The 14,848-nt window shown below is 37.4% G+C and overlaps 1 protein-coding gene across 6 annotated transcripts in view; it reads right to left on the bottom strand.

Moving 5' to 3' along the window:
• Positions 1-14,848, bottom strand: part of tnr (tenascin R (restrictin, janusin)) — a 235,290-nt gene that overhangs the window by 88,178 nt on the left and 132,264 nt on the right. For all 6 annotated transcript variants that reach the window (XM_037531224.1, XM_037531214.1, XM_017710961.2 and 3 more), the window contains one exon: positions 13,260-13,736. In XM_037531224.1, the coding sequence (XP_037387121.1) occupies positions 13,260-13,736 (477 nt within the window). The remainder of the gene's footprint in view (positions 1-13,259; positions 13,737-14,848) is intronic.

Here is a 14,848-nt window from a genome sequence, read left to right as displayed (position 1 = left end):
AGTCACAGACATTGACTCCTGTTTCTGCCCACTTGTTTTTCTTTTTGTTGTGCAGTTTTATAATTCTTTCCTTTGTTTCTACTGACATCTCTCATGTTGGAGCCATGATTCATGTCAATCCACTTTGCACAACAGCTTTCCAAGGAGTAAGCACTCTTTTTTAACTGAAGTCTAATTAGCAGATTTAATCTGATGCAGGTGTTTGTTTTACAACTGCAAATTACATAGCGATTCCATATTTTCCTCAGAATTTAGTTATTCCATATTTTTTTCCTCTACTTGATCTACAAACACAATTGACTACAACAATTATATTTATTTCTTTTTTTATTGCTTTCTTAATGCCAGAAGGTTGGAATTTTGAGAAAAAAAAAAAAGTTTTGCGGCATGTCTCTGTGATTAAATTATTCTACAAAATTAAACATTTGTACTCCTCCAAGAGTAGTGATTCCATAATTTTTGCCATGGGTTGTAATATGGTATCCCACAAGCATCTATAACTAAAAACAGGACAATGATTAAAACAGTCACAATTTTGTAACAATAACGAGTTAATTTGTTTTTTTTTAGATGTTGCCCAGGTCTAATGGTGACTCTATTTGATTGAATGAATTATGTTCATACAATAATTTATTTTGCCACTTTGTACACATAGAAGACAGGTAGGTTCTCTGGTGGTTTTGGATAGTAAATAAAATAGAAGCATTTATGTTGTAGACATTATCATCATCATCTGCATAAAAAAAATATCAGGAAAAAAGTCAGGACGTTTCTCTACAATTAACCATTTAAATTCATAACACTCTGAACAACCTCATTTGTCAGCAATGGACTGGAATGGATTATACAGAAATCCATATAATATTCCTTATACAGAAAATTTAAAAATGAGTGGAATTCCCTTTCAATATGGGACACCAAAAATAACAACAAAAGTGAATGAATTAGGGGGCTTTAATATAGGCATGTGTTACGAAAGGGTTCAGCTTCTAAAAATAATAGTTTAGAGTGGTCAAAGCCTGCTTCTAAAACAGATTTCCTCAACACTTCTCACTTGTCTCGTTCCTTAATGCAGAAGACAAAGGTGACAGCTAATTAGAGATGCATTTATGTGCTTGACTGCACCATGATTTAAGCAAGCGCCACTTAATTTTGCATTCACAAAACAAAACAGAGTTAAAGAGGCAAAACAAACTCAATCTCCTGGCAGTTAAATTGACTTTTGCTATTGCTTCTGTCAGCAATACATTTTCATTATAAACATAATAAATATAAAAAAGTTTTCACAAATATTGTTCTAGTACTGAACCATAAAATCATCAAGTCGAATACAGTGGAATGCAAGATTACATGGGGACTTGAAAATGTCATCAAATTATTTCATATTTCACATGTTAAGGACACATTTTTAATTTCATGGTGATAAATCCAATACATACATTTTGAAGGAACTTTGAAGGAACCAAGAAATTTGAGAAGCAGATTAGAGCCCTGATAGACAGGCACCACTTGGCTTTGGATAAGTGAAACGAGGCCATATATGGTCAAATAAGCAGTATAAATGGCAAATTGCATATATTATCCTCAGTCCACTCAGTTCACTAGAGCAGAAGAAGCAGAAAAAAAATCTACAAAAACAGGCTACTTTATAAAGAATGAAAGGGGAAATCATGAAAGGGGAAATCATGGGAAATCAGGGCCACATAACTTGACAGCAGGCAGTGGTTTAAGTTCAGTCAGGAATTAAAATGCAGCAGAAGCAGCGACCTCAAGCATGTATGACCATATCTGTAAAATACATTTAATGGCACAATAATTTCAGAGTTCCTGGACAGCGAAATTGCTGGTGATCGCTTAACAGCTGCCAAGTCTCTAAAAAAATCTGTAAAAATCTCAATATTCCTGAAGATTTGTGCCTTAATAAGTTAATTATATTTGAAGACAAAAATAATCACAATAATGCATATAGACTTAAAAGCTATTAAAACTTCAAGACCGTGTGGGTGGATCACAGACGCAGGCGGTATAAATAAACTAGTAGGTAAGCTTCTCTATCTCTCAAAGGAAAAAAATCTAAATAAGGTTTAATACTTGGCATCTACAATATTTTACTTGCTGTTAATAAATGTCTAGAAATGGATAAGTTTGGAATTCTGTAGACTCAGAAGGGTATGACTTACATTTAGCCCAAGCTGTAGATTCACACAGCCTGTCCATGATTCCCAGTCATGAGTCCCAGTGCACTGTGATGTGCTACACAGAGTGAAATGGCCCCTAGATCCATTTGTATCCATTTGCGCTAATGTTTTAAGCCCTCAATGTCTGCAGTCAGTACTATTTGGGTGTATAGGTCAGTTTCTAAAATCTGATTGGTTGAGACATGCTCCTCTCCATGGATCACCACCTTATCGTGGTGGAGAGGTTTTGTGTGCTTGAAGGACCCTAGGAGCTATGTTGTCTGGAGCAAAAGCTCCTGGTAGGATCTCCCATGGCAAAATGGGTGACAGGCCAGACAAAGTGTGATCCATAACCACCCCTATGAGGACAACAAAGCAGGACTTGTGTACCCTGCCCGGATCAGGGTTACTGGGGCCCCACCCTGGAGCCAGGCCTGGGGGAGGGGCTCGCCAGCAAGCGTCTGGTGGCCGGGCATTCACTCATGGTGCCCGGCCGAGCCCAGCCCGAAGGAGCTACATGAGTCCCCCCTCCCATCGACCCACCACCGATGGGAGGGGCAGTAGTAGGGGTGTGGTGCATTGTGGATCGGGCAGTGTCCGAAGGCGTGGGCCTTGGCGTTCTGATCCTCGGTTGCTGAAACTGGCTTTCGGAACTTGGAACGTTACCTCACTGGCGGGGAAGGAGCCTGAGTTGGTGCGCGAGGTTGAGAGATATAGATAGATATAGTCGGGCTCACCTCAACACACAGCTTGGGCTCTGGGTCCAATCTCCTTGACAGGGGCTGGACTTTTTTCTTTTCTGGAGTTGCCCATGGTGAGAGGCGGCGGGCAGGTGTGGGCTTTCTCATAGCCCCTCGACTCAGCGCCTGTATGTTGGGGTTTTCCCCGGTGGACGAGAGGGTAGGTTCCCTACGCCTTCGGGTTGGGGAACGGGTCCTGACTGTTGTCTGTGCTTATGTACCGAACAGCAGTTCAGAATACCCAGCCTTCATAGAGTCCTTGGAAGGGGTGCTTGAAAGTGCTCCTCCTGGAGACTCGATTGTCCTACTGGGGGATTTCAACGCTCACCTGGGCAACGACAGTAAGATCTGGAGGGGTGTGATTGGGAGGAATGGTCTCTCTGATCTGAACCTGAGTGGTGTTCAGTTTTTGGACTTCTGTGCAAACCACAGTTTGTCCATAACGAACACCATGTTTGAACACAAGGATGTCCATAAGTGCACATGGCACCAGGACACCCTAGGCCGCAGTTCAATGATTGACTTTGTAGTCGTGTCAGCGGACTTGCGGCCATGTGTACTGGACACTCGGGTAAAGAGAGGAGCTGAGCTGTCAACTGATCACCACCTGGTGGTGAGTTGGATCAGGTGGTGGGGGAAGATGCCAGTCAGAGGGTGACTGAAAGGGAGAGCCCTCTCTGGGTCGGGGATGAGCTCTTGCCTCAAGTGGAGGAGTTTAAGTATCTCGGGGTCTTGTTCACGAGTGATGGTACAAGGGAGCGGGAGATTGACAGGCGGATTGGTGCTGGGTCAGCAGTGATGCGGGCTCTTTACCGGTCTGTTGTGGTAAAGAAAGAGCTGAGCCATAAGGCAAGGCTCTCGATTTACTGGTCGATCTACGTTCCCACCCTCACCTATGGTCATGAGCTTTGGGTAATGACTGAAAGAACGAGATCGCGAATACAAGTGGCCGAAATGAGTTTCCTCCGCAGGGTGGCTGGACTCTCCCTTAGAGATAGGGTGAGAAGTTCGGTCATCCGGGAGGGACTCGGAGTAAAGCCGCTGCTTCTTCACGTCGAGAGGAACCAGTTGAGGTGGTTCGGGCATCTTGTTAGGATGCCTCCTGGACGCCTCCCTTGGGAGGTGTCACAGGCAAGTCCACCGGGGAGGAGACCCCGGGGAAGACCCAGGACATGCTGGCGTGACTATATCGCCCAGCTGGCCTGGGAGCGCCTCGGAATCCCTCCCAGGGAGCTAGTGGAAGTGGCTGGGGAAAGGGAGGTCTGGGCTTCATTGCTCAGGATGCTGCCCCCGTGACCCGAACCCCGGAGAAGCGGAAGATGATGGATGGATGGATGGATGGATGAGACATGCTCAAAAGCATGGCACAAAAACTTTGTCTACACTCAGAGACAGATTCAGTAAATCTGTAAGTATGTCTTTAAACAGAAATGTTTTAATTCGCTACAGAAGCTTGTAATTCATCTGGTTTTGATCACTGCAATGAACCTAATTTGTTTTAGTGCTTTTATGTAAAACAGACATCCAAAGCTTAAAAATGCTTGTTACATTTAGGTGAGATTATTTCACTTTCAATAATCTGAATTTAAATCTTATGTTCTCTTCATGGTGTAGTCAATGAAGTGCTATTTGCTGCAAAAATGCTGTGATTATTCTGTTAGCTTACTATAGCCATAATGATGTAATGATACATATCAGCATTTAAAGCAGCACTGAATGATGCTTTAATTCAGTGGCCTCAACCCTTGTCCAGGAGAGCTACCTTACAACAGAGCCTAGTTCCAAGCACTTTGCCACTCCTGCTCTACCTAATCGATCTCCTCCCAAGTCCCTGACTGGCTGGATCAGATGTTTTAGCATTAATTAAGGGACAGGGCAGCTTACTGGATAAAGGTGGGAACTAAACTGTACAGGAAGGTACCAGGACCAGGGTTACAGACCACTACTTTAATTTATTCAACAATAACAGCTCATTTAACCATGTAGGAGAAACTGATGTAATACAATTTAAAATAAACAATAATAAGTTTAATATAATACTCATTATAATTCCTTTTTTATAGAGTTCATTATACTTGTCTGATGTGTGAATGACTATTTGAATGAAAATCATTAATATTGTTGTTTACTTGACAGTCAACTCAGACAGGACTCTATAGCCAGTGATGGACAGTAATGAAGTAAATGTAATTTGTTACTGTACTTAAGACGTTTTTTGTGTATCTGTACTTTACTGAAGTATTTCCATTTTACTTTCACTCCACTACATTTCAAAGTCAAATATCTTACTTTTTACTCCACAACATTTTACAAAATCTGTTGTTCCTTTTGGCTTATGTGTGTATAAAAATGTATCGTGTCAAAATGAAAGAAGCACAAAGCTAGTACACCAATCAGGGTACAGCACCCACTTAGTTTTGAACTTGTTTTGACCTGTTGGACATACTGACCCAATGCAAGTATATCCACACTATACTTAGGTTACTTTCACAAGTAAAGCAGGACAGGGTTAATGCAAACACTGACTGACAATCACACATCAAAGAATTAGCAAACAGATATCACATATTGTTGTTGACTTTGTGGGTAAATAGAGCACAATATAGAAATATGCACACATATGCAGTTGTGACTGATGTGTCTTTTTTCTGAATTTATACAAACACTTTCATTTTATAGTAAATTTGTTTTTGCTAGTTCATGCTTATGAACAGATGCAATATAGTAAAGGAAAACGCATTTGTGAACCTGTTTAAAACATGTTTTTATTAAATTTAAACTTGTAACTAAGTTGCAAATAAATCTTAAACTGAAATTTTGCTTTCATAAAAGGTTTTTTCAGAACCGCTTGGTTGTACCCTATAGAAATGTTTTGCCTTCAGTGTTTTGTGCTTATGATAATTTTGATTGACAATGTCAGACTAGTTAATGACATTAATTATTAAAATATTAACTATTATATTACTAACTAAAATATTAACTATTAAAATATTTGTTTACCAAGAGTGACAATAGAGTATTTTCACCTAAAATTAGTTAATGAAGCAAGAGTCTTGTTACAAAATGGCAATAGGTAATTAGAGTCATAATTAATCTTTAAGTACTTTTACTTTCAATACTTAAGCACGTTTGAGGGAAAATAATTTTACTCAAGTGGAGGTCTAAAGGGAGGACTACTTTTACTAATATTAATATTTTACCTTGTAAAATTTACTCTGTAAATGCTGTATTTACTCCACAGTAAATACAGCTCACATTTCCCTGAATTGTTTTGTTGTTAGTTGTCACCCATCTGAATACATAATGTCACCTCTACTGTCTCTCTATACTAATGAAATGAGAAAATAGGACCAAGTAATTGAAGGCAAAGCCATATACTGCTTCTGTGATAACATGGAACACTTATGCGGTGCTGAACCTAATGAACCTGAGCCAATAATAATTGAACCACCTCTTTCTTTATTCTCCCATGTCTCTTACATACTGGTCTGCTGTTTTTCCCCTAATTGCAATGAAATGAGCAATTTTGCTGCAACCAGGACTCAGAGAAAATGAGAAGGAGAGAACAGACCTGATAATATGATTTGCCCTTTCTCTCTCTTCTCTCACTCTTCTTTCTTGTAAGATGACAGCTGTTTGCAGCAATGCGGGGGTTTTTTGCCCTTTTTTTCTCAATTTTCCTCTGAGAATGTGAGCAGAGTGTGATTGCCTCAGCCCCAGCTAATGTGACACGTCTTCCGCAGCGAATGTGACTTTTGACAAATGAATGCTGTTACACCCTGAGCCATCCCCAATTTTACAGCTGTGGTTGGAGGCGTAGGGGCTGACTACACCGAAGGTTTGACTTGTGTTGTGTGCACCACCAGCAGGGCATGCAGCTGATCTTCTGCTCAGGGAAAACTGGGATTTTCTTATTCACTGACTTAGTGTGTTCAAGGGATAATAGGCATTTACGTATCGTCAGTAGATTTATGTCTGTACCATGTCTAAAGGCAACCTGAACATTTTTAGGAGGAAGATGTCACAGTAATACAACTGGGTGCATCTTTAAAGGGCCCATTTCATGGAAAACCAAATTTGCCTTGCTATTTGTGAAATAAAGTTTGATGCAGTATATAAGTTCTACAAATAATGTTGTTAACAGTTTCAATTTAAATTTAAATGTAATACTCCCCAGCTCACACAGTCCATACATGGACACTAAGCTGCAAAAATGGCAGCAGTTTAGTCCCACCCATTCATGCTAAAATTATAAAGAGTGCACCAGCCAGGACTGTTTTTCAGTAAGGCACAGTACAGGGTAGTAAATCAGAACAAACATCATTCACATACATTAATCTTAAAGGTATAGTATCAAAAACAGTCATTTTAATTCTAAGGGATAATGAGAAGCTGGCAAATGCTCCTATAAAAATAATTTAACAATTACTGGTAAATAAAATCACACAACTGTTATAAGTGGACCTAAAGGGGCAAAAATAAGGTTAGGGTTAGAAGTAAAGGGTTTAGTAGAAAATTTAGGATCCTTTAAATAAATTTAAGGTCCTTTAAATTGAAAATTAAAACAATTTTCCCCTTTCCCCTTAATTCATCAGCTGAGACATTTCTGGCCTCCAAAGTTTTTTAATTCATTAAAACTATGAGGCTAAAATAGCTGAAAAATTGAAAGCTACTACTGATTTTAGCTACATAATATACTTTGTACTTCATACATATCAATAACAGTAGTGCTGGGACAATTCCTCAATTCATCAGTGTTTTTATTTTTTACTATATGTAAGTGATCTACTTAGAGAACACTTTAGAGGATATTCAACTACCGTTCACCCAGCCAAACAAAAGACTCCAGCAAGACTTGACAAGTATGGATTAGATTCAGATGTGATTACTGCTGTCACTATGCTAAAGAGGCTATTGTTGAAATAGACAGATAAGGGGTGGGGATCAAAATGATAAAACATACTTTACTTACAGCTGTACAGAAGCATTTTTATAATGTGAAACCAAATATATTACTTTCCACTGCAACACTACTCGATTTAAGGTAACTAATGTAGCATAGCTAACTAATGCACTTCATTCAGTAAAGTTTTGCTGATTTTAAATGAACTATTAAGATACATTACACTAAACCAGCCATTAGGGGTGTACTTTGTGTACTTCTGGTGCCGGTCCCAAGCCCGGATAAATGGTGAGGGTTGCGTCAGGAAGGGCATCTGGCGTAAAAGTTGTGCCAAAACTATCATGCGGATCATTAAGATACATTACACAAATTTCCACCAACAACTATTTATTTCTAAGTAGGTTCCTGATGTTGGTATCAAAATCAGTATCAGCAAAAAAAATACTTGTAATTGTTCTGAAAAAATTCCTACTTATGCATCAACATTTTTTATTAAACACTCATGAGAGATGAGTGTAAAGATGTAAGAACTGCAATTATTTGAATAGTAACAGTAAAGCAGTCTTCTTTTTTTCTTTTTGCCTTGCAACTCATAACATAGATACTGAGTAACAGGTAATTTTGCTAATATGTTAATCATCAACTAATGCAGAAGCAATGGCCAGTGAAGCATGGCATTAGTGCTTGTGTGTACATTTTCAAAACCTTCTTTGTCTGGAAAACTCAGACTGTTCCCATCTGGTATAAACTGTCCTACATATAGTAAATGCTACTGTAAAATATTTGCAGGTTTTAAATACTGAAAAGGCAATATAGTACCAGAAACAACACGAGCAAATATATTTTAGATGACTTAACAACTGGACAAGTGGTTTAAGAATCCAGTTAGAAACAGTAAAAAACAAGCATCAAACATGTCAAATAAGGGAAAACTTGGAAATTTGATTTGTTGCTAAACCATCACTGTAAAATTCAGTCATTTTGAGTTATACTTGACCTCTTCCTTACTTTATTTATGTTGAATGTTATGATATTCTCATACAAGAAATAGCATACAAGAAACTCTGGATCTATGTTGCAAATGCCTTACAAGATTGGTAGAGACAGAACAGGTCCAGAATGCCATCACATTAATCAAAAACCATTTCTGCATTGGACATGAGGGAAAATGGAACTATGCAGGAATAACAGACATCAGGAACAAGCTGTCAGCAAATATTCATTTGTCAGTAACCAAGGACAAAGGTGGAGATTTATTTATTCATTGATCCAAGTACTCAGTGACATTTTGCAAGGAAATTCATGAGAAGGGCTTAATACACTCTGTCCTGTCACATTGTAAATGTATATAAAAGTATTTACATACTTGTCAAACAAGAAAACAAGAAAAATATACTATAATGTTTATCATTATAAATGGACTGAGGTGAAGTGGAAGAGTGTCCTGTGGCCTGACAAAACAACATTTGAAATTCTTTTTGGAAATGGACACTGTGTCCTCCAGGCTAACCACTCAGCTTGTTATCAGTGCATAGTTGAAAAGCCAGTACTCATAATGGTATAGGGGTGTATTTGTACACATGGTATGGGTGCACATCTGGGAAGGCCCTTCTGAATGCTGAACAATATATAAATGTTTTGGCAACATATGCTGCTATCCAGACAACTTCTTTTTCAGAGAAGGACTTGCTTATTTTAGCAAGACAATGCCAAACCACATTCTTGTATTACAGTAACATTGCTCCATATTAAAAGAGACCGGGTGTTAAAATGGCCTACCTGCAGTCCAGACCTGTCACCCACTGATAACATTTGGCACGTTATGAAATGAAAAATATTACTGTTGAGTAGCTGAAATCCTATATTAAACAAGGACGGGAAAACATTTCACTTTCAAAACTACAGCAGTTGGTCTCTGCAGTTCTCAAATACTTTTAAAGTATCTTAGTATTGGTAAAAGAAGAGGTGATGAAAGACAGTGGTAAACATGCCCCTGTCCCAACTTTTTTGGAACATCAAATTCAAAATAGGCATATATATTCCAAAAACAATACAATTTTCACTTTCAATATTTGATATGTTGTCTCTGTAGTATTTTTCCATAAAATACGGTTTACATAATTTGCTTGTCTTTGCATCTTATCTTTATTTACATTCTGCACAGCATCCCTGACCTCATTTATGCTCTTGTGACTGAATACAATTAAATCCTCACAACAATGTTTCACAAAAAAGCAACATTTAATACAAAGCCTTCCCAGAAGAGTACTCTCTCTTACAACAACTCACCTGAAAACTTTGCAACAACCTCACATTCATAAAGGTACCAAAGGGTTCATAACAATGAAAAAGCTTATATTGTGTAAGAATCAAAAGATAGCAAAGAAAGGACAAGCCCTCCTAAAAAAAAGGATAAGAATGGTCTTTGCTTGAACAGAGACCTACCACTGAACCTCACTCAATGTCCTGTTGCTTTAGGGCCTGGACCTTACTAATACCCTCAGTGGAATTCTAAATCGGCTCAGAGAGAAGCCCATTATTAAGAAGGTTTTTACTTCATCAAGGTCATCCCTATGTGTGAGATGAGGACTTCTCTTAAACAAGTGGGTAAGCAAGGGAAGAAATGTCATTCATTTTTCTGTCATTCATCTTGGAGCAAGAGATAAACCAAGAGATGGATAAAAAAACTTTCAGTAAAGTTGCTGTCTGTGCAGATGGCTGTGGGAGTATGGTGGTGCACCAGCATCTTGCAGATTGCACCACACTAGCGCTCAAAAGGTTGGAATTGCTTACCATATTAATATTTCTATTTTAATTTATAGTATATACAAAACTTATTCAATGTGGACTTAGTAAATATTACAAACTATTCATTAAAAGGTGTTTTTAAAAGTTCAACATTTCAATAATTGAACTGTAAACAGACAAGTTATATAATCATATATATGTGTAATATACTATATACACTTTCAAATCACACTACATTTATTTATTTATCTGCCTTGAGATTGGATCTCTACTTTTATACTCTACAGTTATACAACAGACTCAGTCAAGAAGAATCTTCTAAATTGTCCTTCTAAAACACATCTAAAATTCCTTCATTTTTATTTATATGATTCTATTAATTAAATGTAAAATCAAATCTCAAATAGAGGAGTTTTTTCTAGCTCTTCAGTCTGTTGGATTATACTACTCTGGGTTTTTTTCAAATCTGACTTCTGCTAATGATCATCCAATTATACATCTGTAGAAACAATGAAGTATTTGAGATTTGCAATCAAGTTAACACCCCATTTAAATGAACTGAGTACAGTGCTGGCATATATGCACTATGGTTTCATTAAAATGTAAAGATAAAGTAAATTATAAATATATCACTCATTTGGACATTTTAGAATTCTGCATGCTTAGTAAATGAAAACAGCTACTGGCATGTGCAAGTTTACAATGTGATAATATTTTCAAAAATAATAAAAAAACTGAAAATATAACATCCTTGTTCAGTGACTGAAACCATTTCCATGTGGATGGGAGGGCAAAACAAACAAAATTTTTTATTTTTTAAATATCAGGATATATTAGAACAGGGCCTTAGGGAAGCCATTGCAGATTTGAATTAGTCTAATAGAGGTATTGCAAAAAGGAATCAAGTGGATCTTTAAAAAATATTATCAAAGCTGTGCAGAAAATGAATATAGAACCAACAAGTCTGGATGATGAAAATCTTCACACAATATTCTACAAAGGGGAGTCCATCATCACTGATTGCTACTAGATTTGAAGGCTTTGACAGAGAACCCCCTTCAAATGATGAAAAGACAACCTGTCATGTATTCATGCAGAAGTTGAAAACAGATACAACAAATGGCCAGACACAAGAATACTTCCCAGAATGACTAAAAAAGGATATTTAAAACCTGAAAAAAGTGTGATTGTGCACAATTCTGCTTAAAGAAATTTGTGGCTGAGATAAATCAGTGATGCTGTCTGGTAAGTGTTTGAACAATGACAAACTTTCTGGAAAGACCAATACTGTTTGTTTACATTATGTCTGTTGAACAAGTAAAATAATTTAAATAATCACATTTGTGTTGCTAATTGCGGTTAATTACATTTATCTTTTTTTGCCCAAAATCTGGCCCTAAAGACATTCTTTTTTTATTTTAAAAATCAGTACAATTTGTTATAGCTACACAAATTTACAAAATAAGATAATAAAGATCTAATTTCCATGTGGTGAACACAGGTACCATTTTTTTTACATCCAGTGAGAGCAACAGTTGCTGCATGTTTCAACTAATTTTATATGTATATATATATATATATATATATATATATATATATATATATATATATATATATATATATATTCACTCAACATGGTTGTTAAGAGTTTTTATTTTAAGTGACTTCTTGATTTTCAAACAGCATCAGCCATTCATGATTATCAAGCTATACAACTAGCTGTGTCTTGTTTAAAATCAGGTGACATGCATGTATAGATTAATGGAAAAGTTGTTCAGTCGTTCAAGCATCTGCCAATAGAGTAGTAATGAACAATAAAAAAATATTTTTATAATATCAAACAGTAGTTTGCTTAAAGAGTCATTTAAAAGCTGCATTTGAACAAGAGTGCTACAATCTGCATGCTAGCTTACTGGTTCAAAAAGTCAAACTAGACAAATGCATTAATGGCATTAAAAAACATAATAGAGTTAATAATTTATTGTGTTAACTCATGTTCATGGTGTACTACATATACTCATGGTGTACTACACAAATGTCTTTTTAAAATGCCCCTATGTGTTGTACAAAAAAAATGAGCAATGGATTTAAACCTCTATGATGTGACAAAGGTGAGTTTAATGGATGGAAGAGGAAATTTGTCATAGCACAGGGGTAACCAAACACCAGTTGAGTCTTTGGGAATGACTTATGCATCCACTTTTTTTAGCTCTCTAATATAGTACTGTCAGATAGTTCAAACAGAACTAACACAAGCTTCCAGTACATTGCAACCAATAAACCTTAGATGTTTATCACTAGCAAGAACAAAAAATGTTTCTAACAATTATCTCTCACTTGTGAATCACTGAAATATTTTATGAAAAATGTAGACTCTATTTGTTTGTTTTTTATTTTTGTTATTTCTTGTCAGTGACAGAAAAAAGCTGCAGACTCAGTGAATGTAAATCAAATGTAACAATGAATTAAACAAAAGCCATATTTAGGCTGGACTAGTTTTACTTGTGTAGATACTATATTTAAAGTAATTGCAAACTGACCTAATGTTCATGTAATAATAAAATATGTACGGTTGAGTATGATGTTATTATTACTGAGTGTGGGTGCCTGACACCCAAGCTATTATGATTTAGTCCAGGCTATCTCTGCTATCTTCTAAGGGTAAAAAACCCAGAGGTCAGCATCACTCACCTGAAGCACAGTCATCTCCAGTGTAACCTTCCAGGCAAACGCAGAAGCCATCCTTACAGTCTCCCTTCTGGCTGCAGTTGTTGGCGCAGAAGACTCGTGAGCAGTCCTCTCCCAGAAAGCCTGGCCGACACTGGCAAGTTCCGTTCAGGCAGATGCCCTGTTCAGAGCAGTCGTTCAAGCATCTGCCAATAGAGCAGTCCTCCCCGGAGTAGGCCTCTTCACATACACACTCTCCATCAATGCACAGGCCATGGTCCGAGCAGTCTCCAGGGCATCGTGGCTCAGAACAGTTGTCGCCTCCAAAGTCCCGGTCACATACACACTCGCCCTCAATGCACATGCCCTGGCCAGAGCAATCATCTGGACACCGAGGCTCTGAGCAATTCTTACCTGTCCAGCCTTCATTACACACACAGCCACACACCTCCATACTGAAGATTCCATGATCACTGCAGTGGGGAACAAAGTCCAAGCGACCTAGAAGACACATTCCACCATTTTACTTTAATCCAAATACAGAGTAATAATATATCAATCCCTATACTTTTAAAGCATTCTAATGATTTATACAATAAGCATATATACACAGAGATGTAAATAAAAGAAAGTCTTTGTTTTAATCTTAAGAAAATTGTCTAACCTGAATGTGCTAGGGTTTTAGCCCTAGACTTAACTTATACCAACCAATACTAAGACCAGTATCCTGACATCAATCCCAATATTTCTCTTTCTGTACACATGAAAAGGGGAAATTTGTATGATCTCTACAGTGAAATTACACAGATCAATAAAAATACAACCTCAATTCCAAAAAAGGTGGAACATTGTGTAATATGTAAATAAATGTAAATGAAAGTAGAATGCAATGATGTGCAAATCTCACATATCAGATGTTGAAAGTGAGATATTTTACCATTTCATAGAAAACATTAACATTAGAACTTGATGGCAGCAATATATCTCAAAAAAGACAGAGCTATGTCTACCAACGTGCAGCATCCCCTCTTCTTTTACCAACATGTCTGGGAAGTGAGAAGACCAATTGCTGTCCCATTCTTGTCTGATGTGGGATTTAAGCTGCTCAACAGTCCTGGGTCTTCTTTGCCAGATTTTTTGTTTCATGATGCGGCAAATGTTTTCTATTAGTGAAGGATCTGGACTGCAGGCAGGCCAGTTCAGCACCCAGGCTCTTCTGTGAAGCCATGCTGTTTTGATGAATACAGTATGAGAATTAGCATTGTCTTGCTGAACTATGCAAGTCCTTCTCTGAAAGAGACGTTTTCTGGATTGGTGTTTCTGAACCCATGCAGTGATTTCCAGTATAGAATCTTACCTGCTCATCTTTGCTTCTGACAGATTCGACATCTCTAAAATGATCTTTTTATGCCCAGTCATGTGAGTTATTTGCAAATTGCTCATCCAATTGTTTTTTTTTTTTATTAGTACCACTTACTTTACCAGCCTTTTGCTGCCCCGTCCTGATTTTTTTGAGATGTGTTGCTGCTATCAAGTTCTAAACAAGTTAATGTTCTTCATTAAATGGTAAAATGTTTCACTTTCAACATCTGATGTGTTCTATGTTCTATTGT

Source organism: Pygocentrus nattereri, chromosome 2 (assembly GCF_015220715.1).
Source record: "Pygocentrus nattereri isolate fPygNat1 chromosome 2, fPygNat1.pri, whole genome shotgun sequence".
Lineage (NCBI taxonomy): Eukaryota > Metazoa > Chordata > Actinopteri > Characiformes > Serrasalmidae > Pygocentrus > Pygocentrus nattereri.
Note: the sequence above shows the minus strand (reverse complement) of the source record. Positions and strands in the feature narration are given on the sequence as shown.